General features: G+C 35.6%; 2 protein-coding genes and 1 long non-coding RNA gene across 7 annotated transcripts; 1 reads left to right on the plus strand and 2 right to left on the minus strand.

Moving 5' to 3' along the window:
- The first annotated feature begins 1209 nt into the window (after nt 1–1209).
- LOC100646807 (nose resistant to fluoxetine protein 6) lies at nt 1210–17589 on the plus strand. The gene is made up of 12 exons (XM_020867448.2): nt 1210–1816; nt 10714–10869; nt 11478–11698; nt 14587–14795; nt 14917–15172; nt 15266–15426; nt 15571–15739; nt 15839–16032; nt 16125–16254; nt 16321–16513; nt 16603–16748; nt 16813–17589. The coding sequence occupies exons 1-12, from the start codon at nt 1555–1557 to the stop codon at nt 16957–16959; spliced, it is 2244 nt and encodes a 747-aa protein (XP_020723107.1). The 5' UTR covers nt 1210–1554; the 3' UTR covers nt 16960–17589.
- Nucleotides 11080–11740, minus strand: LOC125386810. Its single transcript, XR_007227248.1, has 2 exons — nt 11606–11740; nt 11080–11509 (listed from the first exon to the last, which is right to left on the minus strand). It is a non-coding gene; the product is annotated as an uncharacterized LOC125386810 (long non-coding RNA).
- Nucleotides 16653–24274, minus strand: LOC100646928 (serine incorporator 1). Of its 5 annotated transcripts, XR_001099462.3 has the most exons (12): nt 23696–23906; nt 22662–22826; nt 22356–22540; nt 22077–22286; nt 21890–21974; nt 21621–21804; nt 21286–21486; nt 21020–21058; nt 20238–20400; nt 19983–20157; nt 19437–19500; nt 16653–16767 (listed from the first exon to the last, which is right to left on the minus strand). XR_001099462.3 is itself a non-coding variant. In XM_012318103.2 (11 exons), the coding sequence occupies exons 1-10, from the start codon at nt 23720–23722 to the stop codon at nt 20019–20021; spliced, it is 1398 nt and encodes a 465-aa protein (XP_012173493.1). In that variant the 5' UTR covers nt 23723–24274; the 3' UTR covers nt 19002–19500; nt 19983–20018. The 5 variants fall into 5 exon arrangements, 4 of the variants coding, with proteins under 4 accessions (XP_012173493.1, XP_003401989.1, XP_012173494.1 ...); XM_012318103.2 differs by lacking the exon at nt 16653–16767 and having other exon boundaries at nt 19002–19500; nt 23696–24274; XM_003401941.3 differs by lacking the exon at nt 16653–16767 and having other exon boundaries at nt 19002–19500; nt 20238–20385; nt 23696–23905.
- Between the last annotated feature and the right edge of the window lie 526 nt (nt 24275–24800).

Genomic DNA, 24800 nt, shown 5'->3' on the forward strand with positions numbered 1-24800 from the left:
AATAATTAAATTAGATTTCGATGAACGTATATGGAAAAAGGTGAGCAGGTATATGGCGTGTGGTTGAGCATGAAGAAGTATTTACGTAAAAAGTAAAAAACGTATGAAAAGAAGAGTGAGCAGAAAGCAAATAAACAATTATCACGCGAGGTCTAAAATACTGAATGAGACGGTGCAGGTCCCGATATAACGACACAGCGTGGTTAATTTTTAAATAACGATTAGATTACAAAAATGGCAAATAAAATACGGAAAATAAAATAATAATTATTTAATGAAATAAGGAAGTTCATAACGTTCGTGAGAGAAAATCTAAATCTGATTGTGTATTGCGATGGAAATCGAAATGAAAGAACACCGTGATTAAAATTGGAAAAGAACCTCTTCGCGAAATATCATACGTTGGCTGTTCGTGACTTTCGTGTCTATTGATTTTGATAAAGAAAGTTTTACGTTTACTTTTAATACAATGTTCTTTGAAGTATGAAATGTAATGAAATGTAACGAAAGCGATAATTAAATTGGAAAATTTCACGTTTAACTTCATAACAATACGGGACAAAATACGTAATAAAACGTGCGGCTATGTAACTGATAAATTGAAATTTATAAGCCGGATAGTATTAACAATTCCTATTGCTTATGTGCAACTTCGGTGTAAATTTCTTTCATTAAGTATTATTTTAATATGATAAGCATTCATAAAGGGAAAAGGTACGACAGTGCAATAATATTTTTAGAATCGGACGTATTTCCATTGTTCGGTTATATAAAATAACGTCAAATTTCGTACGCTTCTCGTCTCAATTTAATCTTTGTTGTTTCCATGTATTGTTAAAACATCAGCTTGCTAAAGTATCGGGAGCCATTTGGTAACGCTATGTTGGTGCTCGCAGTTTCGAGTGCGATATACTAATTATACTAAAAGCTTTGCTAATTTCGAGTAAACAGAGCTAAACGTTGTTTGATTAGAGACAAAAGCAAAAGATGGCTAGAGAATCGCTTTGAAATGTCGCTTAATTAAACACAGACGCGTCGTATTCAACGAAGGAACGACATAAAACAAAAGAAGATACCTATCCTACAAACTATACTGTTATTCCCATCAAACTGATATAGGACTAGCAAGCTCCTTCGAAGACGGTTCAGAGTGGGAGAGGAAGAACGCAGCATTCACCCCTCTTCTATCGCCCCATTCGTGGCCACAAGTAACTCCGTCGTCTCACGATCACTCATAAAGCTCGCCTTCGGACGTCCAAGCAATACAGAAGTCCGTGAAACATTCGGTGGCGCACTTTTGCAAATTCTCTTTCGTTCGCTTCGCGTTTATCCCGCGAAACACAGCCCGTTCGCGCGCGAGCATCAGCCACGTTCGAGCAATTCTTCCGTTTCACCGTCTCGTTCCTCTAGAGCCTTGGAAATCTATGTCGAACAGGGTCGAGGAAACCGCGTAGAGTTACAGAGTGATCGTCGACGAGATACCCCAAACGAAATCGGATAATTCGGAGAAATTGACGTCGATTCGAATCCTGGCCGTTTCGTTTTTCTGTAAAAATGAGAACATTCGCCAGAGCATGGACGATTCTTTTAGTGATGAAGCTGTCGTACGCCGGGAAATCGGTGGACGTGTTGACGTCCAGCAGCCTCAACACCCTGGAAGAAGAGGAGATCCTCCGAGTGCTGTCGCGCAACGAGAGCACATCGGCCAATAATTTCACGCTGGTCGAGGTAATTGACAACTGGAGGAACCGCACGACCGAGACAGAGGCCACATGGCGGGCGAAGGAGTTGGATGTCCGCGCTAATCCCTTTTACAGTGAGTTCTTTCGCCAAGATAATTAACAGTCAAATGTCCGCCGTCTCCTACGAAATTGCCCAACCCCGTGGTCAAGAGTCGTACGTATCATGGTCGCGAGCCGAAGTTCGAATCGACTAAACTGACGCGTATATTTGTTATATTTGTTACTTTTGTCATTTTTGTGTATCACAACTCCAAGACGATAACACGATTTTGTTATGCACGTACGAGGCGGCTACGTACACGTATGACGTAATTGTTAAATTGATAAAAAGAGGTATTGACGTTTTGAATTAAAGTCGTCAATATCGAGTTTCGCGTTGCGGTTGCTTGCTTTTCGACCAACCGGCGATTAGTGGCCGCTGATAGGACACGGACAGTTTTAGGCAAGCGCGACTCTTCGGATGCGAGCATCCGTCGACCAGGTGTACACATCCATTAGAGCACGCGTGATTCGTGTAATTTTGCAATCGTTTAACCACGTCGTGCAACCTAACGATTCCAAGAATCGTTCGATTTCCATTCGTTTAGGTTGCCACTAATGCAATTCTCCTTATTTTTCGACCGACTATTGTAAATCACGATCAGGCGGATAAGCGTTTTCTTTTAAAAATCGTCAGTCCGAAGGTTCGTTCGTAAATCCGTATCATTCCGACGAGAGCCATTGTTCGATTTCTACGTTTTCGTCTTTTCCTTACTTCTCCAATTATTTATGCTTATTTGTATTGCATCTGCTGCTGGGAAAATGTTCGTAATTACGTGTAATTACGTTAAACGAAGAATTGAATAATTTTTATAAATGGACTACTTGCGATTAAGAACGTGTTAATTCGGCAAAGATAATTATTTTTTCCCGATTGTTGAAGAATGATTTATAGGTCAATTGCCTCAAACACGATACTTTAAGCGTTAGAAATAATTCGATACCGAAACACCATGCCTGTTCTACAATAGTTACCGTCGATTATGCTATTCGTGTGTCTCTGAAACTCATTCGTTACATCGAAGGTCGATCACGTCAACGATCACGTATTTTTCGATCGTTGGCTAATGCGGGTCATAGATATCGTTTAGGCCTTCGAAATATATATAGTCCAAACGTAAATTAGTATATTTCGTAACTATATTAAAATAATTAATACGAACGGGCAGATTCTGAAACGGAAATTTTTATTAATTCATTTTAATCTAATCATTTTACGAGGCTCCGAATTTCTTTAGATTCTTTTCCTTTCGACGTTTCTCGTCAATTTCTATGTACCTTTCCTCCTTCGTATATTTATAACTTAGTTGTATCCATACTTTTTCCGCATATATTCGTTTCCGCTCTCGCAGTCCCGAAAAAGACATCGCTCACAGCCTTTTTACGATGTCGATTCGCCTAATCCAACGACTCTATAATTTCACCTGTTCTACTTGGGCTTACTTTTCACATTTTCATAATTACGCTTCTCGGATGAGTTTTTATTTCCATATTTCGTAATATAATTCGACGCTATCGTAAATAGGAGCATATTAGGTTAATATTCTAATATGTATTATTATTGCCATAATTAAAATATCATCGTACATTACTGTCGTATAAATTAGCAACTTACGAGTACGTAAAAAAAGCAATCTATATCATAGATCCTACGACGACGTTTAAATAAAAGCATAAAAATGCAGTCTACTTATTGAAATACCATGGCAAAAAGAGCTGTTATTTCGTTTGATAGCACGAGCGAAATAAACTCGACCGTTGATCGAACAGATGACAGAAAAAAGCAAAACTACTTTCGATATTTCGAAATGCGCGCTACTAAAGTCCGATTTTCATCCATACACAGTGCCAGTATACCTCTCACGATTTCCCTACCCATTGTACCGCGTGCACGTCCTTACAATGAACCTGAACACGTAAAAAGTGCATCACGTTTAACCTTGTCTTTTCTTTCGGCCACCCAAATTCATTCCCCTGGCGTCGACACATGTGTCTCGGGTTCGAAGAAAGGAGAAAGAAAGAAAGGAAAATGTACAAGTGCGTGAATACGCGCGAGTTCTTCTCGCTTGCTAAAGCGAAGAGATCGAGACACGGAGATTGTCGTGGCCTGGATGCCCTGCCACAAAAATATCTTTTTTCGACCGAAGACGATCCTCCTGTTAAACGTAACGTCGATCAGCCGCGTAATCACAGAGCGTGCTAGGCAGAGCGAAAGAAGGGAAAAACGTAACGCAGCGTCGGTCCTGGTCCGACGAAAGACCATCAACCGTGGCAAAGGAGTTGAGACGTCGAACGGAGTTCGATAAGCCACCGAATGTAAAAATATTCGCTAATGGCCATACTAATCGCTACAACTTTAAAGAAAGTAAATAATAATAGGAAAAATGGCAACTAGAAATACGAATACAGAAGATCGCTCGCGCTTCTATGTTTGCAGTGGAAAAACTGCAACTAACAGGAAAATATAGATTACTATCTTATTGGTGAATTACTTTCTATATTTCGCCACATCTAGCATACTAGAATTTCTCGTCTGCTATATACGCTCAATTTCACCGAGTATTGCACAGCGTAGCTACATGTTACCAGGTCCCGAAAAAGAAGGCAAAAACGAAACTTGTCGTTCGGACGCGTAATCGTTGCAAGCCAAGTCCACGCCTGCCTCGTCGCGATGGCATAATCGCGGACGTTGTAAAAATGTATGCTACGCGTTCGATCCAGTTCGAAGTAGTTGAATTCTGATCGTACTCATTGTACGTTTCCGTGGTATCACGGGTGAACAGGACAGTAGGGCACAGAGTGTCGATTAAACGCGAGATAAAAACCTAACGTGTGAATTTATTTCGTTTTCAGACATTAGACGCGACGCTGAACGGACACGTATTTAACCACCAACTTTTCCTACATTTTATTATACCTCTATCAGCCAAGCCACTCGTTATCTGATTGATCAATTTCCCGATTTTTGTTAATATAAAGATTTACATAAAGTTAGACGAACGAAAGAAATAACGACGGGCCCGGTAACGTTGGTGTTAAAAATACAATAAGAACAGGTGACTTTCCGAGAATCGATCCGCGTTATCCGACTCATGCCGCTCTGACGTGCGCGCATCAGGGGACAGAACGAGAAACGGGCAAAGCAACAAGACGCTGTAGAGTCCAGTCATTCCTTGCTCCTAATCGCACCTTACATATTTCTGTAGTTTAGTTAAAAATTGTCGATCGGTCGTAGTTCGACTAAAGCCACCTCGCAACGATATGATAAAAACATGGAAGATATTATATCTCTTCTTATTCCGGTAATTCGGTACCCGGTCGAATGACATCTATGGTGATCTTATATAACACCATGGTTTGGCTCCAGCTAGCAGTTCCATGCTTTCACGAGCCACTGTAACAATTTTAAGACGCAAGTACATCTCGGTTAAGCAGTCATTCAACTTTTAAGTTATTGCTCGAGTGACCTTGACGTTTTCAATCGTCGGCGCTCGACAGCGATCGGGCAGATACGATTTGTCATAAGAGTAAAATACTATTAAAAGAGTATCGACATTTTTTCACATCCATCAGCAATCTTAGAAAGAAGATCGATGTAGCTTAGCTGACCCGAGCGGTGCGTTAACGTGGTTTTAGTTCAGCGTCTCTCCCGCTGCCTCGCTGTCTCGCGGTCTCGCTGCCACACTGTCCCGCGGCGAGTGCATCGCTGCGATACTTATTTTCCTTTTACATTATATCGCCTTCTTTTTAAGAAAGGAGTATTTTGTCGTTCAGTCGACGAATCGAGTAAATTAAAGTTAAGCAGTCAGCGATATATGTTGGTGAATTTATCATAGTTTGCCCGTGCGATCTTCGTCTATTATTCACTTCATTTATTCTTTGTAATCCTCCTTCGGGTTAGATCGCACTTCCAGTTACGTTTCTCATCGATTTGGAAGTAGACCATGAGTCTACTCCTGCGATTACCAAGCTTGACGTCTGTCGCATTTAACGTTCAGAGTCGACGTTTGAACTTGATCTTAGAACGTACCTCTTAATCTTCGTTTGTCGTAATTTATCAGAGAAATTTCATCCTGTGTAGCTAAATTGTATACGTAAATGAATTGATACGAATATTCTTGACCTTCGTTCCTCGTACTTGGATATAAATTTCTCGATCTAAAATCGCGAATGAAATGTCCACAAGCTGTTCCACTTCCTCGTTCATTCCTAGATTTACAGGCGCGTGCTATTTCGACACGTTACCTTAACAGGTTTAACAGGTCTCCGTCGATATACAGATTCCGTCAGCGATGTACTACGAATAGCAAGTTTATATTATTTGCAACGAGCGTTTCGGACAGGCTGTTTAAAAATATTCCACGCGGAAAGAATTGCATAATATTATACAAAAGGAAACCTTACGTAAAGGAAATCAAAGGCGTATTAAAATACCACGGTACAGTAGATATCTCAATCAATGGTACGTGCGGTTTCGGCGGATCTTTGGCCAAAGCCAGAGGTTTAACGAGCTTTCGAGGCAGCTGAATCTGGAAACAAGGTTCCATGTATTTGCACAGAAGGATCTCTTAAGCGACCCGACCACCTTAGCTCACCGGTGGAGACCGTTTCGTGCAAACGCGTCGAAGCAAAAGCTCTTGGATTGGCTTGAACCAAATTTACAACATCCGTAGTTAACAGCAAGGATGGGAGCAGCGTTTATCCGTCAAAGTGAAACAGCGTAAATTCGACTTTAGCTCGTCGGTGGACCTCCGGCTTTAGTTTCGCGAGCCTGGAAGATGTTACGAGCGGAGGACTGCGATTATCGATATCTTAAGCCCTTCAACGATTTCGATAACTCTTTGTAGGGTTGTAAAAATCATTTTTGAACGATCGTTCTTCAGTATTATACGAAATGCACACTTTTGATAAGATTCGTATACAAATTTGAAAATTCAACCGGAATGGCTATTTACACATAACGATAAAGGAAAGAAAAGAAAAGAAAGAAAACCTTGTTCCTTGGCAAGAAACGACTGGAACGTAACCAATCTCACGATCTGGAAATTTATGGCGACCTAACGCGTGTACTTGTATACCGATGCTTTGCATAGGTTAAAGTCTAACATAGATAAAACGCGTTTGAACGCGTTTAGTGTACATGTTGCGCACTTAGAAATTCCCGGTCAATAAAGCCTCTAGCGAATACTAAAACCACGATGCGAACCAGCCGTTTCATTTAATCGTTTCGACCGGTGTATTTGTAACGCTGTTCAATATTCAAACGCATCAACAAGTGCGATAAATACCGAAGAAACACCGAACAGCCAGCTTCTCTCATTGTGCAACTTGGTCGAGTTTGCCAATACTCGAGTTTGCTCACTGAGCAATCGGAACTACGTTTGAACAACGAATGTATTAGGTGTCAGGCGAAAATAATAGCCGCTAACTTTGAGGCGATACTCGTCAATTCACGACCATTATTTTCGTGTACACTTAATAAATAGAGAACCAACAGTGAATTATCGTTCACAGGAGCAACGATGCTTTCGTTTGCTTTTTAACGCCAACTTTACCAATTAAGATCATGAGGCGAAGATATAGGAATCATCGTAGAAGAATCTGCTCCGAGACCATGTCCAATATAATCTATCTATCTAATAAGTCGTATAAATCTGTCTATTTCTTTGCTTTTGAAATTATCTTCGTTTCATCCTTCCAGTTATCTTCGACTCGTGCGTTTCATTAGACCCTCGAATAATTTTAACAAACTAGTTACAGTTTCTGCAAAATTACGTAATATTCTTGGTTGTAAATTTCCAAGGCTTACGTATATTCAACTACGTTAGTGCCTAATAAAATATCGGAAAAGTCGAGTCATCGTGCTTCTGCCCTGCGTATATGTACATCATATGCGATTAACAGGACATTTAATCACGTTCATTCGAATTAATCGATTTACCAGTACAAGATAAAATATCAGATAAGACTTCGTCTATGATAAGATTAACGCGATTTCTTTCGGAACGAGCTTGTAAGCGATAGCATCAACTATTTGCTTGCGCAAACCTAATAATACGACGCTGATTAAGATCGATCGAAGGTAATTGATAGACGCAAGCATATACGGGGTGACCTACAAATAATTTCTTCGCTCGAAAGTTGTATAACGTCTTTTTATTATACGTAGTCTTACGTCGGACTGGCGGCCTTGAAACAGCACTCGGATTGCGATTTTTACGAACTTGGAGAAAATGGGCTGGAGAATGGAGAAACATTAAAAGGCGCTGCGTCGGAACAATAGAGTTGCTTCGTCGTGTTCCCACTACAAATTTAAAAATGCAAAAACTTTTTTTTTTTTTCTAGCAACACAAAGATTTAGACATACGCGTCGTGCAATTTTTAAAATGGGAAAGCGACTTATGGACCACCCTGTGCTTGACGTTTCGAAACTGTCGCGGGCAGGGTATCGATATCCGGTTCTATTTGCAGTTCGTCGACCATTGTTGCAACGCCTGGCCTTTCATTGCGACAAAGATGGAGGAAATCGAGTTCATCCTCCTCTGCTGATGCGATTATATCGAGACTTCGAATGAACATTAACAGACTGTTACGAAAACTGCTGTGACTTTCACTCACGATTTATTTGCATGCAACTATGTATGTAAATGTATGTAATAGATTTGCAAAAGAGTGGCCTAATAATTAGCTCACGGGTACAGGTTGATACGTGTCTCAATCGATGATAGGTTTGCCAAACGTGTTTCGCGGCGTCACGTTGCAGCTACAAAAACGTAAAAAAATACGCGGTATGCGAAACCCCTCGAGTTCACAGATAATACGACACCACGAAATATCCAGATAATCGATAAAACAGCCTGTTCTCACCTGTTCTATGATTTTTGTCTATTTTTATCATACACGCATGCCGTGGACGACAGCAAAACGAGTTTCTCGCAATTTCGCTGTGTTATCCGTACAGGCAACCTGTCCAATCGATCGAGGTAACCGGAATTAGGATAATCGAGAACAAGCTCGAAAGAATTAATGCATTCGCAGAGTTATCGGCTTTCGACGAAGATTAATCTCGCACGTGGCATCTGCAACGGACGTCATTAACTGCCGAGGACCATGGGACTTTTGTTCTAATATCGTCGTGCTGTGATTTATTGGACTGAAATTTCACTCGTCGTAACATATACGCGATTTTCTTCGACGAAAGCTTTTACAGTTAAATTAGTTCGATAGGAGTATCGCTGACGTTGAATGCTTAAACGATCATATTATTGTGCATTCCAACAATCGTACGTATGTATGGCGCGCGTTATGTTCCAACAATTACATACGTGATTTCACATTCATTACTGCAGCTGCTTTCATTTACATCGCATCAAGATTCAAATCAATGTCGAAATCGCTTCATATCAAGCTCGATTTAATATTCAAGGTGACAAAAAGTTTATTAGTACCGGGTCGCCAACTTCTTTATTCCCAATTATGCCTTTTGCATCGCATATGAGACTGTTTTATAATAAAACGAATGACACAACCAAGAAGGAAATAATCTTGCGAGTGAACGCAAGTCGAAAAGAGGATAAATTTGTTTCCTACTTTAGACTTTAGGTCGCATACACCTTTAGAGACTGTTGGCGATCGCTCTTATCAGTTTCCGGTTTAAGAGAGTAACGAGAAAGTAAGTAAGAGAGTAAATGAACGACGATGACCATCGAGCCCAAGAAACATAACTCTAATTGGCAGTTTACCATGACGAAGTACCGATTCCTCCTGGCGACCAATCCGAACTGCCCCTCGCGGAGTTGTTCGCGACCCTCTCAGAAGCTGCTCGATCTTGCGGAGGAAGAGAGCCTCTAGATCCTTCGGCGGATTTCGAGGTCCTAATCCTCTAGACATCTGAAAAAAGACAGAACCTCCAACTTACATCTAGCGACCAGACGATATCTACCAAACATGGGCAAAGACTGCAATTTACCTCAAAGAAATCCAGTTCCACCGCTAAATCTAACTTAAGGACAACAAGGCGGCATTGTCGCTAATGACTCAGGCGTCGATGCGACTTACGGCCGAAATAATAAAAGAAAGGAAAAGGGACGAAATCTGGCAATCCCGAGAAGAAACAAAGTAACTGACCATCAGTCAAGGGAATATGCAAATGACGACGACCGGTCCAAGATACAAGACGCGTGTCTTTATGTCCACGAATCATATCCTTTTCTTCTTTTTTTATATATCCCTGGACGAAACTATTCGAGCTACCATAAACGGTACTTTGACCTTCTCCGAAGTCCTAGAACGTCTTCCGTGATAGCCTAGCGTGGGCACTATAGCCATTGATCAAGTTCGTAGAAAAAATCACGTTTGTAGAAACAGTACCCGAACGCGAGCGTCAGCATAACAATGACAGAAGCTCCATCGGCTGGTACTGGCATTTATTTTCGCGTTGTAATCTCCTTTTGCACGCCAAACACGTACTTACACGCGTGTTACTTCATCGCGATACCAGCTGTATCCTCGAGACCACTGAACGAAGTGAAAGTCTTTCTTGAATCAACCTTGTCTCGATCTTGATTTCGCCTGTCGAAGAATCGTGATAGACCTCTTGATCGAACTTGGACTTGCTCTCTTTCTCGTGTTTAGCCAATTTTTTTTTTTTTTCATTAATTTACACATTGGCTGTCACGATGGTCATCGGCCACCCACGTTCTACTGAATTTTCTGAGATCGTTAAGGCGAGATAAATTTCGATATGACGTTGTCGGCAAAGATAGCGCGAATACGATGTATTGTTGGATGTATTGATGTATCGTCGTATTGCCAGAGCAGAGTAACGCGTAACGTTCTCTACGATTCGTTCAAAGTATACATCGAATGATCTAACTCGCGATCAAATCCTTAAAACACGTACTAATCACAGGTATTCGCGTTTCTTGTTTAGACGATTTTCCCGAAGAAATTGATCGAGAGGCAAGGAGATTGTTACAAGTTCTTCCAGCTTTCGACCCCAGTGTTGGACGAGTAAGTGGAGAATGCAAAAGGCACGCTGACATTTTTCATCGGGAGCTCGCCAAATTCACTTTGTGGGCTCTCAAAAGTAAGTATAATCGCGGCACAGAATTACGTTAATAATAATAATAATAATTTCGCCTATCGGGAATATCCATTTTATTCCGAAGAATCTCTACCGTGGCAGACTTTCTCAACGAAAGATATCGCAATTATTTTTCAAACTGTACTTTCGCTTCTATACTTTACTGCCACACCCTGAATAATTTAAATAATTTAAATATCCATTAAACACGGGTAAGCGTATCTTCTTTGCAGCTTTATTACTTCGTTACATCATTCTCGGAGGAACCGCATTATTCATGAGACGATTGAATTTCAATAAATCTTCTCGTCCACGTTCCGCAATCTCAATTTTAAAAATATTCAAACACTCTTCTTATCATCGAACATCGACGGTAGCCGGTACATCGTGTCTTACAGCATTTTTATTAAAGTTGCCAAATATGCTCGCAAATCACGCGAAGGAGCCATTGTCCGCAGCTGTAAGGTTCGGCTGATTTTGAAATATTCCTCGTCGGTCACGAGGCGACATCAAAGCGAAGAGAAACAAAGAAGAGAACGAGAAATATGTATTCGTCGTGGTTTCCTCCCTGTGATCGTCGTTTCCAATAATTCTCTTATTACTCTTTAAAGTGTACGACGCAACGGCGAAAATACCGTCTGGCCTGTTAAACGGAAATATAAATCAGTTTGGCGACTTCGACGAGTGCGTTGGAATCGAAGGAAGCGACGGAATTCAAGGGCAATATTGCTTGGCGTACCTTCAGCTGGCCGTCGACGAGTCTCGTCTAGATCTGAAGCATCTTCATCGGTTGGTGCATTCCCATTATGCTTTCAGAAGCAACATCACCGATGTAAGTACTTACGTGTACGTGTGGTTGCCGTCTCTTCGAAACCGCAGAAGCGATGTTTCTTCGCGCTGATGTTAACGCTTCGATCGAATATCGTGGCTTTTACATTCAAGGATAAAAACGTCGGAGGAAATCGGTTTAATTGTCGTTTAAGAACGACTGATTTATACTTCCCATTAACATACTTCATGTAGCATCTGCGAAATTTGTTTCTTCGACCGACCACGAAAATTCTTGCATATTTTATTCCTTTTACGATTTTACGCGGCGCCTCAAAGGGCATTGCCATAGTTGAAAATATATCAAATTTGTTTCTTTGTATTATTATTATATTATGTTGTTTCGTACGAAGGCATATAATACGCCGCTCGACTTTGTCCAAACTAAAGTTTGTTAAATTAAATATCGGAAATACCTGGTTATTATCATCACGGATAACGTTACCAATAAGGTATCATTGTCATAATCAGTCGGTCCCAAAACGCTCTTCCAAATAAATCTCATGCTACGAAACAATCGTACAAGTTGTACAAAATACATTACATCTTTCATTTCACAATTCATCTTATTCGTCTATTCCTTGTAATTCGCGTTACATGTACAAAGTTGCAGGAGAATCTCTAAAGAAGAGACCTCGAGAAGAGCGACGAGTGGGTAAATTTTCGCCGATTAAATTTAGACTCGAATTATCAAGAAGAAATCTGACGTCTGAGAATTTGCACCGTGAAAATACTCGTAGAATGTTAACGCGTTATTACGGACGAATGCATAATCGATTCGGCAGACCGTACGTAGACATCTGTGTAAATTGAGACGCGACAGGAGATATCTGTCAGAGGATAAGACGAAAGGAATTTATTTGATCCGTAGCTGCGGCGAAAACAGCAATGTATTATGAATATTAAGCGAGACACCTGCCACCTCGAAGCGTGCAGACAATCGCTAATAGGAAACCGTGTGCCTGCAATTGAAAACTGGCCATAGAAACAAACAATGAATACGTATCAAAGCCAAGATTCTCAAGGAAGCAACTTTTTCAAGTTTCAAAATGTTGCTTACCTTTTTACGTGTACTACATCACTTCGTGTACATATGTATATATCCTTCGTATCGTTTACCATCAACTCCTCTACCTCTGCCTCCTAATTTACTGTCCCGATATATTTATTCTTCTTATGAGAAAAATGCTGCTCTTTTTAACACAGTTTCAACTTTCTTGAAACGGACAAAAGAGAGGAAGAGCTTAAGGGACTGATTGTACGCGTAAAAGCAATGAGAAAGGTTCGTGCCAGCACGTGTTCCGTCTCCGTTCGTGAGATACAATCGAGACAAACGCGATACAGAAATAAAAATACGAGTTTGTATAAACAGTTTGCGATCTACTGATCTTGCGTGCTCCTGCTTGCGGCTGAATGCTTCGCCAATTTAAAGCTACGTCGCAATAACATCGAAACAGACAAAGGACAGGAAAAATATTTTCAATTATAACATGCAACCTTTTTCTAAAGTATGGCATTTGCGCTGGATAACCTGACACGCTGTAGCGACGAAGCAAACAAAATTCCTATTCCCGATCCATTAATCGCTTAACGACGATATCCGTGTATTAACAGGATTTCAATTTCCCGTTAGACTTCCTATTTTTGTTTTACAACGTTCGGGGCTTTGCCGATATTGCCACAAACAGATTACAATTTTTCCTCCCGGTCTCTTTCTCTCCCTTTTTTACGCCAACAGCACACGATCATCCGTTTTGAGTTAACCGTGTCCAACGCTGTTTGACTTCGGTGTTTGGTAGTTCCTGCATGGCCGAGGCCGTTGGCGAACAAAACCAATTATTCGTTTATTTCATCATCCATCCGTACATACGTTCGTCGATATATACAAAACATATTTCCAATTTACAATCTTGTCCGGAACCATTAAAACCAATACAGTTAAATATATCTCGCTTACGTAAATCAGACGTAAATCCCATGCAAGCTCGTCTTTTCTTCCTCTGCATTCGCACCTTCTTCGTTGCCAATCTCAGTCCTGCTGCAGCTAATTTCGTCATCGAATCCTTCGTATCTTCTATCAATTTCGTACGGTTCCGTGCAGGTTTACTTTCACGCAACTTGAATATCCTTGCAGAGTTTCTCAGGTTTCTCATGATTTTTTATGAAACGTATCCCGGTTACCAGCAAATACAAAATTAGATTCTATTCTGAAGAATAATTTTGCTCGTGCGATGTTTAACGTTTAAACACCGAAAATGAAATATTTCCGTGTCTATATAAAGCTATTAGTCAAATAGTTAGAATCGTGATACAATTTGCAAAGATATTATGTCAGAATTTCATAATAGACCACGTCTACTTTCATTGCGACAACTTCTACTAGTTTAACAATCAATACAATACTTTTAGATAACGTAACGTAATTCGAGAAAGCGTTTCGTGTCGTTGATTGTAACACGTTTCGCATTGGAATTACACCGTGTATTGAAGAATGTGACGAAAATACCAAAGTACGGTATTTTGACTGTTATGTACTCCGATATCTTTGTACAAAGTTTTCATTAAATCTCTAACAACATTTAACCGTTTAATGTTAAAAAATCATCGACGCTTACCAATGATGAAACGTCCAATCTAAAAAAATTCTCTATACGTCTAATTATTATAATTCTTTCTATATTTCTCTGTATGAAATCATTTTATTTATGCATTTTTACTACGTATAATAATTTCTATTTCTATTACACTTTTAGTTGATAATATTTTGCCAAGAGATATTAATCCCAATCTTTCACTTTTGTTCCTGCTTCTGTTATTAGAAATTCACTAAAATTCTCAAAAGCTATAAGAGATAATTACGCTCTGGTTAATAATTTATTTTTCTGGTTTTAGCCTGGCCATCGAGTACCTCGATTTAATATCGTAAATTGGGCAGTCTGTACTCCAGCATCGTGCAGTTTCAAAGATGTCGAGACGTCTATTCGCGAGATCCTTACTAGATACACCTCGCAAACTGGCGTAAAAGTTACGGTGAAGGTGAACAAAGAAATGTGTCAAGTAAAAACGAAAGAACCTGTACCGAACGAAACTATATTTGTTAGGTAAAAATATCTGAAAAACTGTTTGTTATAAATAAGTAGAGATCGTGGAAAATAATTTTCATGATACACAGTATCCTGAATCTTGAATAGAGAATAAAATGGTAACTGATATCTTTTTCAGCTTAATCTTCGTAGCTATATCTGTCTTAACAATTGTAGCAGCTCTTTACGATCATTACAAAATACCAGCAAGCGAATTACTTCTATCGTTTTCTTTGAAACGTAACTTTAAGAAGCTTATATCGTTAGAACGAAGGCAAAATGACATAGCTACACTTCATGGTGTACGAGCTATAAATGCTCTAATGCTGCTTTTAGCTCATAAAAGCATGGCTCTATTTTTTAATCCTTACGCAAACAGAACGGAAATGAGCGAAGTATGATTGCGCCATCTATGAAGATTATTTTATAATAAACGTCGGTTCCATTTCTAATTCTAACAAGGCGATCCATAATTTAATATTTTTCAGTATCTTGGTAAACCATGGACGGTCATAGGAAGAGCTGCCAGCCTTTACACAGACCCATTTATAATGCTTTCTGGTCTTTTAACGTCATATTCTTTTATTGGGAAACTAAAAAGAACTGGCAATTTGGACATAAAAGATGAATACATATCTCGTCTAATCAGGTGATACAGATGATTTATATTATCTTTTATATATTGTAATTTCAAATGCATTAAAAAATGAATAGAGATCAAAATAAATTAATCGAATCCAGTAGATCAAATTTCAGCATCTATTACTAATTGGATACTAATTTTTCTTCTTAGAATAGTGCCACCTTTAGCAACCTTGATATTGTTATGCACATACGTAATACCTTATATTGGTTCTGGACCACAATGGAATTTGGTGATAACCGAGCATGCAAATATTTGCAAGAGAACATGGTGGAGAAACTTTCTATTTATTCATAATTACTTTGGATTCGAATCTATGGTATAAGTCTCGCATTAAATTTTGTAAAATTATACAATAGGATAAGATATGCTAACAAATTAAGTATTTCTAATTACGAAGCACTTTTTTCAATTTTAGTGTCTTACTCATACTCATCATCTAGGCATAGACACGCAACTATTCATTCTTTCACCTTTAATGGTGCTTCTCCTTTATAAAAGGCCAAAGATTGGGACTATTGTTCTTACTATGTGTGCTTTATTTTCAACAGCACTTCGATATTTTGTAACGTATTACAGAGAATTAAGCAATTACGTCTTCTTTGGTACCTCGTAAGTTAATGAATTTGGAAATTTTAACTGTTTGAATATCTATACTCTTTGTATCTATACTTCTTCTTCCTAATCTATTTATATGTTTACAGGATAAAACAACTATTCGATACTGCAGATTTTTCATATACTTTGCCATCGCATAGACTGACAGTTTACACAATAGGAATTTTTATGGGCTATCTGTTAAGATATTTGCCAAGAGATTACAAGATGAATAAAGTAAGTAGCATAATATATAATCTACAGATATTAATGTAACATTAATTATTTCCATATCCTTTTTAGATAGTTCTTTACACAGGTTGGATCTTATGCACATTCATGTGCTGTTGTGCATTCTTTGGACCTGCACGTATGGGATCCATAAATTATATATATAACCCAATAGATGCTGCAATGTATAATGCATTTGCTCCCATTGGCTGGTGTAGCATATTTGCATGGGCAACTGTGACATACCATACTGGGAATACAAGTGGTAAAAACTATCTTATGAAATATAGATAATAGATATTCGTACAGTTATACAATTACAAATAGATACGAATGTAATAACTGAAATTATAGATTGGTTCAGTAGACTTTTAGCGTGGAAGGGATTTCTGATTACTACAAGGCTCAGTTATGCGATATATTTAACACAGTTTCCAATATACTTTTACAATGTTGGAAGAACTCGAAGTGCTGGACATTTTGCATTCTTCAGCATGCAAGTAAGTTGTAAATGTATACCTACGCATAAATATGGTTATTAATAATTTATTTAATTTTTTACAGTTTGACCTAAATGAATTTTTATGGATTTTTATTTTATCAATAGTTCTCACTTTATTAGTTGATACGCCATTTCAAAATATTAAAAGTTATTTAATGAAAAAATCTTCATTATCAGAAACAACGACAAAATCGTTGAAACAAGAGTAACTTTTTCACCAAATAATTGCAATTTAATCAAAACTATTGTAAATAGTACCTATGATCTTTATTTCATTTTTAGTAAGATGAAATCCTATAGCTTGCCTCGTATACAATGTATATGATAGCTAAGAACAATCATAATTTATATAAATATTCTTATATTTGATTTATATAAGTACTTGTAAATAATATGTATTTTTGTAGTTTTAGTAGTACATTTTTCAAATCTTTGTAAATGATAAATATTATGTTACGCGGACTAATGTCTAACTGGTTATTTTAATGTAGTGTTATTTATTTAAAAGCGGTTTTTTTTAATTGTACTTACTTCATTACAAAAGAATATTTAAGAACAATCATAGCAACAAAAAATTTACTGCGTTTATTTCTGAATATATTTCTTAAACTTAAACATTGCTAGATATAAATTTGAACTAATTTCTCGTAGATTTTGCCAAAAAACATTCGATAATAATTACTTGTTTTTATCTCTACATTTCCTTTATACATATATACAAACTACATATGTATATAAATGTATAGTTTTTATATCCTAAATTTATAGATTAGTACTTTGAATGAACTGCACATTGGTGAAAATTGTAAATGACGTAATAAAGTTTTATTAACAAATTATATTTATTGCAATGATCCTTTATTTAATAATGCTATATCTGTTTTAGCTATAATTGGATTAAGTTTTACATATCATCTAATAAAACGTAATTATTAAGGGGTAATAAAATTATTTATTATTGAGTTTGACTTGTTTATTATTTTATTCAGAATAAAGAGTATCATTAAAAAAGAATACCAGGTATGTAAATATGAAACCGGAATTTTTGTATAGAAAATATACGTTTATGAAAATGATTAAAAATATTTTATTCGAAGTATTGCCCATCGCTAGCTATACATCTTTCCCACCTGTCTGGCAATTGGATGCCACCAAGAAAACTGTCGCTCTTTTGAGGCAAACCGGTCATCGAGCCATTTTCGTACATTTTCGTAAGAAGCGAAGTGCTGGTCAGAAAGTGCGTATCCCATCGATGCAAATAAATAGTAATCGGACGGAGCCAAGTCTGGCTCCGCGTGCGAAAGTATTTCCCAACTGAACGCTTCGATCGTTTCCTTGACCGGTTTTGCTGTATGCGATGGTGCATTATCACGAAGCAAAATTACTTTGTGTTGCCTTTTTTGATATTCTGGTCGTTTTTCACGCAAAGCTTGATTCAAGTCGATCATTTATTATCGGTAGCGCTCAGTATTAACGGTTTCGCCAGGTTTTAACAGCTCATAATAGATCACACCCTTCTGATCCCACCAAACACAGAGCATTGTCTTCCGTCCATAGCGATTTGGTCTTGTAGTCGATGTCGGTGGTTCGCCTGGAGCTAAATATATTCACTTTTCATCGCCAGTCACAATTCGGTGAAGAAATGACTTTCTTTTGTATCTGGCGAGCAACATTTCGCAAGTGGTTTTTCGGTTTTCCTACTGTCTTTCATTCAATTCATGTGGAACCCATTTTCCCACCTTCTAGATCTTTCCCATGGCTTTCAAACGTATGGAGACGGCTTCTCGTGTCACGTTTAATTGATCAGCGAGTTGTTGTTGCGTTTGGGCGTCATCCTCATCCAACGATGCTTGCAATTCGCTGTCTCGAAACTTTTTCGGTGGTCTTTGACGGTCTTCGTTCCTCGCGTCAAAATTGCCATTTCTGAATTTTTTAAACCACTCAAAGCACTGTGATTTACCAAGAGCATGCTCACCGTAAGCTTCTGCAGCAGCTTTCTTCAAATGATAACAGAAAATCAATGCTGTCCGCAAATCGTAGTTTCCAGGCACAAAATTCGACATGTTCAACGCTGTTACAAACTATGCTGCTGTATGAAACTTGTATTGTTCTGAGTCGAAAATGTTTGTGAGATGTCAACGAAGACTTTTGGCATCAATGACGCAGTTTAGTGATAACTACATTATTAGCTAGGGCCATCTATAGGCAAATTCCGGTTTCATATTTACCGGCCATCTATCTAGGCAAATTCCGGTTTCAGACCTGATATATTTTTGTATACAATTATTATCACATTAAAGTTATTAAATGTAAAATGCGATATTAAATTCGTAAATAAATACACATAGATATATAGAACTTGAATATATTTTAATATTGTGTTGCTAATTTAAATAATTTTAATTAGAATTTAATTTTTATACAAGAACAAATGATTCCATTTTGAACATTTAAAATAGATACAAGAAATAATTCATATTTTCATCATATGAAACTGACTGTAAACCCATTGTTTTTCAAAATATATAGTTTCCCGCAATAAAAATCTACATTCATTTAAAAAAAGCTTATAAACTACTTCTACTAAATCTACTACTTAATATGTACGAATGTATTATATTAATGATATTAAAACAACTTAACTTAAAAATATATCAAACAGAATAATATATCAAATGATACTTACAATGTTATCACTCTACAGATGGGAATTTTACAACAAAGTCTTAATTACAGAGGCATTGCAAAAACTGAAATTAAAAAGAAATTACTAAATTAAAGAAAACAATATATATAGAAAAATTAACAAAAGTAATCAATGTCAAATATAAAAGATATCTAAAAGCATAAATTTCTAGCTTTTATAATAAATTATTCGTACCTTCATACAAACATATATTGTGTATAATAAAAATAAAAAATAAAATTGTGTAATAGAATATGTGTAACTATTTATTAATGTATATTTTTTTATGTTAATTATTAATTAGTGATCATACTACCATCATTAATGGCACAACTGTTATACTTTGAGCTAAATATTGTAAATAAATAAATAAGATTTTGAAAGATATACCATAAGACCTTATGTAGTTTAATTAAATAAGTAATCTTTTCATATATATTATATAAATATAACATGTCTATGAAAGCTCACACAAATAATGATAAAGTTTATAGATTAAGAATGATTTAATATATTAATCATTTTATATTATATAAATTTATATACCTGCTAATTACCACTCTTGATGTAAAGATAATGTATTTAAGAGAAATCCCGATTTGTTAATACTGCTGGAGCTATCAATGACCAAATATACAGTGTTAAGCACATCCAGGAAGATATAATTTTTACCCACATTGAAGCAGTATTAGAGTTCAAGGTATCCAAATTGGAATTTGGTCTATAAAATAAAAATAATATATATATAGAATAATAAGATTATGTACATGATTTTATTTGAACTAAATAAAAAATACTTACTGATACCAATTAGTAAGTGTCATCATAACGTATAAAGTGGCCAGAGCAAACATGAGATGGAAGAAACTCCAGTTGTAAGCTACAGCATCTTCTTCATTATCCCAAACTTTAGCTTCATTTCCAGTTTCTGAATCAGCATTGCGACCTTCTACCGGAGTATAATCTAATTACAATTAGGAAAAAGAGGAATAAAAGAGAAGACAATATTTATCTACAGTTCAATTATCAATGTATGAAATATTCCTGCTAGGATTAACAACAATGCTAGGCTCACAAGTAATACTACATACAAGCACATTATAATAAATTTGTTTTAAACTATGTGCACGTAAAAAGGAAAATATTAACCCAAGCAACATTATATAGATTAGCAAACAAAAAATAATGAAAAAGATATATTTTTATGTAGCATCAAAATTATATTTTTGATTAATAACTTAAAATGTTTGTGTTAAAAATATGACAACTATTTGTCAAAAAATTTAATATAAAAATGTAAAAACGGAAATATGCAAAATAGTGAAAGAAGGCACACGCTACTACTAAACGAATACTAAATAAATAACGATTATATTCTATACTTCAAAATTTGATTTTTCTAAAAAATAAATATTGCATGATTTATCTGCACTAGAACTTGAGAATTAATTAAATTTGTGCAAATGCATAAAAATATATTATATGCATATTATGTGATGCTACATTTTTTTTAAATAAAACAAAACAGGAGGGATAGAAACACTGAATTTGAATTCTATTTTAATTTAATAGTGTGTGCCTACCTTCATTGTTGATAAGACTTTGGTCTCCTGCATTCCTGACTGTATAAAAAAAGTACAATTTGTTAAAGACACTTTAACAAGTTATTAATGTATGTTTAAATACATAGTCTTGCTATACATGCATAAAACAATACCAGTAATGGTATATGAAATCTATGAGTTTGTGTATATTTACTAGAGAATAAGACTTATGTTTAATTATTATTTAGCTTAAATGGAAAGAAACGTATACCAATTCTATGTGAAATACAACTACATTTACATACCAGCTCCATTATCCTGGACCAAAATGTTTTCAGACATTGTAATCTTTGATGATTTAGATGCAGTACGCAAAGAACTATACAGTACGCAGCTAAACCAAATAATTAATCCAATAATGCTTTCCTTATCAAAGGCAACACGATTTTTTGCATCAGCATCATTGCCAGAAATTAATCCTAAAAATCCAGGATTGCACTCACGATCTGTAAATAACACAAAGACAGTGTCATACATAAATATATATCAATAAATGTTCACTATGTATATATATAAAATAATTTTCACTAATTTATAAATAAATATTAATATATTACATTCATATGTTCAGAATATATACCTGGACTATTTGAAATTCCACTCCAAGTTAAATAAACAACATACAGGGATACAATAGATGATTGAAGAAGACCAGATCGTGGATTATGTTCTTGCACAGTTGACAGAGTTGATATAATACTAGCAATTACACATAAAATCAGGTTGAAAGATATGAAAAATTTGTTCAAATCACAACTATCTGCCTATAGGAGAGAACAAAAGTAAGCAGAAATGAACTTAAAAGCTAAATATTAATAAAAATTATAATTATTTCATATGAAAACTTACATGTGTAAAGTATATAAACAATAGAACAATTCCAGTAATAGAAACAGCATAATTAAATAATGTTGCTCCCAAAAGTGCAGCATACCTGTATATTTAATTATATAAATTTATATTAATAATTGAAATTTGCTTGTTTTATAATAATTACAAAATAGGTAAATTGTAATAATATAACAACTAAACATACCATCCTTTTGATTCAGTATCTTCATAATTCCCTACCCAATTATCTGCCCATGTATGGGCAAAATCAACAATCAGAATTAATTGTATAATAATAAAAAGAAGGCCTCCTATCATACCAAAATACATCCATGTTGTCCCAAATGATTTTTCAGGTATAAAGAAAGCACCAATTATTCCACCAATTATTAGAAGATATTTAATGGCCCAGAATCTAAAAATAGAATCCACGTTAAATTAATTGTCCATAATGTACATTGTACATTAAATTATTTTATCATACCCATTTTGTATAGGAGCCCGAGGATCTTTAGAACTTCTTACTCTTATCATCATAATTGACATTAGGAAGAAATAAAGGGCTATAATAAAACATATTCTATAGACTGCTAAATATCCAACAGCAGATTCACAATCAACGGTGAATTTTGATGGTACGTAATTTGAACTATTGGTACAAAATGGAACCTATACACATAACATATACAGACAATGTATATTCTTGTATTTATTATATATATATATATAGATATTATATATATATTTGATTTGAGATTCATTTCAATATTTTCATATTTTGAAACGTTACCTTTTTAAGTGCATCTTGTAAACCAGGAGCCAATGTAATACAAGCAGCAATTGTTCCCAGCATTAATAATAATGCATACATAATACGAGTACTTGTACTGTTGCGACATGTTGGACATTGGGAGCAACAGAAACTGCAAGCTGTGCTTCCACAAAGGCAAGCAAGCTATATAACAAGATGTTCAAATCAATATGATGTATACAAAAGTATTTATATGTGTTTATTCTATTTAGATTATATTTCTTTTATTTATGCTAAAACAATTGATGCATTACAAATGGTAAGGACAAAATCAACATTTTGTGAAAAATTTTGTTATTTTATCAACTTGATCTATGGTAAACAATATACATATATATATTGGTTACAGGTTATATATATATACAGGTTATATATATATTTCTGACTACATTTCACAAGATACCTTTTTGTTTCAATATAAAACAAGGTTTTGTTGAAAATAAAGAACATTTTTGGCCGTTCACAGCTCTAATAATAGAAATAAATTCCATAGTCCTCACTGTGCCTTGCTGGTTGAGTTTGTACTTATGAAAAAAGTTTATAACACTGTTCTCTCAAAATAAACTTTTGTTGAGTTCACCCCTACCATCTGTAATTCCTCAATTGTATTTATGTAGTATTGAGGTATTATCTTGTACAACAATTTATAAATTTTTTTTTAAATCAAGTAATTTTTATATCTTATTTCGTAAAAGTTGTTTTGACTTTATTTCATTATTATGACTTTATTTTAAGAGAATTAATATTTACAGATTATTTTTAAGAATTTAAAAAAAATCAATATGACGTACAGTAGAATGACATAATCAAGATCATAATTAAGTTTCGATAATTCATGGAATTTTCCTCGTATAATTTTAACTAGCTGAAGAAAAACATTATTTTCATAAGACAAAATAGCTAACAAAATTATCAGATTAAATTGAGCGAGATATACACAACTAGTGATTTAAGTTATACAGACGCGTTCGGGAAAAAAAAGATACAAATGTTATTTAAGTTAATCTTTTTACCTGTGCCGTAGAGCAAATAAGACCCATTACGATGTCTTATATCCGTTCAATTTATTGAACGGTATATAAATGCGTATAATTTATCACGATATTAAATACGACGCTGTAAACCACGAACTGCAAGAGAACACAAAGAACACTGTAGCTCGGTGCAAGAAAATTTTCACAATAACAATGGCGTCTTGACAGATGACCGCAGCTAACTTCTCGCCATCAGCTGACTAAAACGTCATATCCCTTCACCATAAACATAATACATATGTAGATTCATTCCTTAACAGAACTTTCTATTGAAACTGCTTTATTTATCTCATTTCCTATTAATATTTTTGAATCCATTTATTTATCAAATCAAATCAAATCAAATCAAATCAAATCTATGCTTATACAGAAATCAATGAAACTACTTGATAAGTGCACTAACTATTCATAATATAATCGCGATCGCAGCCAATCAGCTCATAATATCATTTATAATACAATTTATAATTCTATCATGTATAATGATACAATTAGCAATTGTATATGAAATAATACCAAGCGCCCAGGTCTCACCACGTGGAGGTTGCTGCGAGTGGAGACCCATCCTATCCACAATCCCATCCACCCTCCTTTTACGCAAAAATTTACTAATTTTGAATAAAAAAATATTACAGCAAATTCCCCTTTTCGTGTGCGTTTGCGAAACGTTCGATCCTTCGATCGTTGCGCAAAAGATACATCAAAAGGAAATTTAAGGAAACCGACGCGAAAAGCTAAACGGATTCTAACAGCTGAAATAAAAAGACAAATTAAATCTTAAAGTAAATTATAATTCTTTATGAGACGGTATTAGACGGTATTAAAGAAATGTAAAATATTTAACGCTTAAAAGTATTTTAAAAAAAAGTAAAATGAGCATCATAAAGTATAATGATTTTTTATTATTAATTTAAAACAACAAAATAATTTAATATATCCAAAGTAAAAAGAAGTGATTAATCACACTTATCTTTACCTTAGTACTCTTAATAAATGATAAAATACTAAAAAAATATTACCCAATAAAAAAAAGAAACAAACGTATAAATTATAAATACCTTTATTAGAAAAAATTAAGTGTTAC

This window comes from Bombus terrestris, chromosome 17 (assembly GCF_910591885.1).
Source record: "Bombus terrestris chromosome 17, iyBomTerr1.2, whole genome shotgun sequence".
Taxonomy (NCBI): Eukaryota; Metazoa; Arthropoda; class Insecta; order Hymenoptera; family Apidae; genus Bombus; species Bombus terrestris.

Excerpts from the sequence above, each read along its gene's own strand:
- LOC100646807 (XM_020867448.2), top strand. The coding sequence starts at position 1,555 with ATGAGAACATTCGCCAGAGCATGGACGATTCTTTTAGTGATGAAGCTG. Across the intron at positions 10,870-11,477 it reads CACTTTGTGGGCTCTCAAAA|TGTACGACGCAACGGCGAAA; the intron begins GTAAGTATAATC and ends TACTCTTTAAAG. Across the intron at positions 16,033-16,124 it reads TACGTCTTCTTTGGTACCTC|GATAAAACAACTATTCGATA; the intron begins GTAAGTTAATGA and ends ATATGTTTACAG.
- LOC100646928 (XM_012318103.2), bottom strand. The coding sequence starts at position 23,722 with ATGGGTCTTATTTGCTCTACGGCACAG. Across the intron at positions 21,805-21,889 it reads TGTTTATATACTTTACACAT|GCAGATAGTTGTGATTTGAA; the intron begins GTAAGTTTTCAT and ends TCTCTCCTATAG. Across the intron at positions 21,059-21,285 it reads GGTCCAGGATAATGGAGCTG|TCAGGAATGCAGGAGACCAA; the intron begins GTATGTAAATGT and ends TTTTTTATACAG.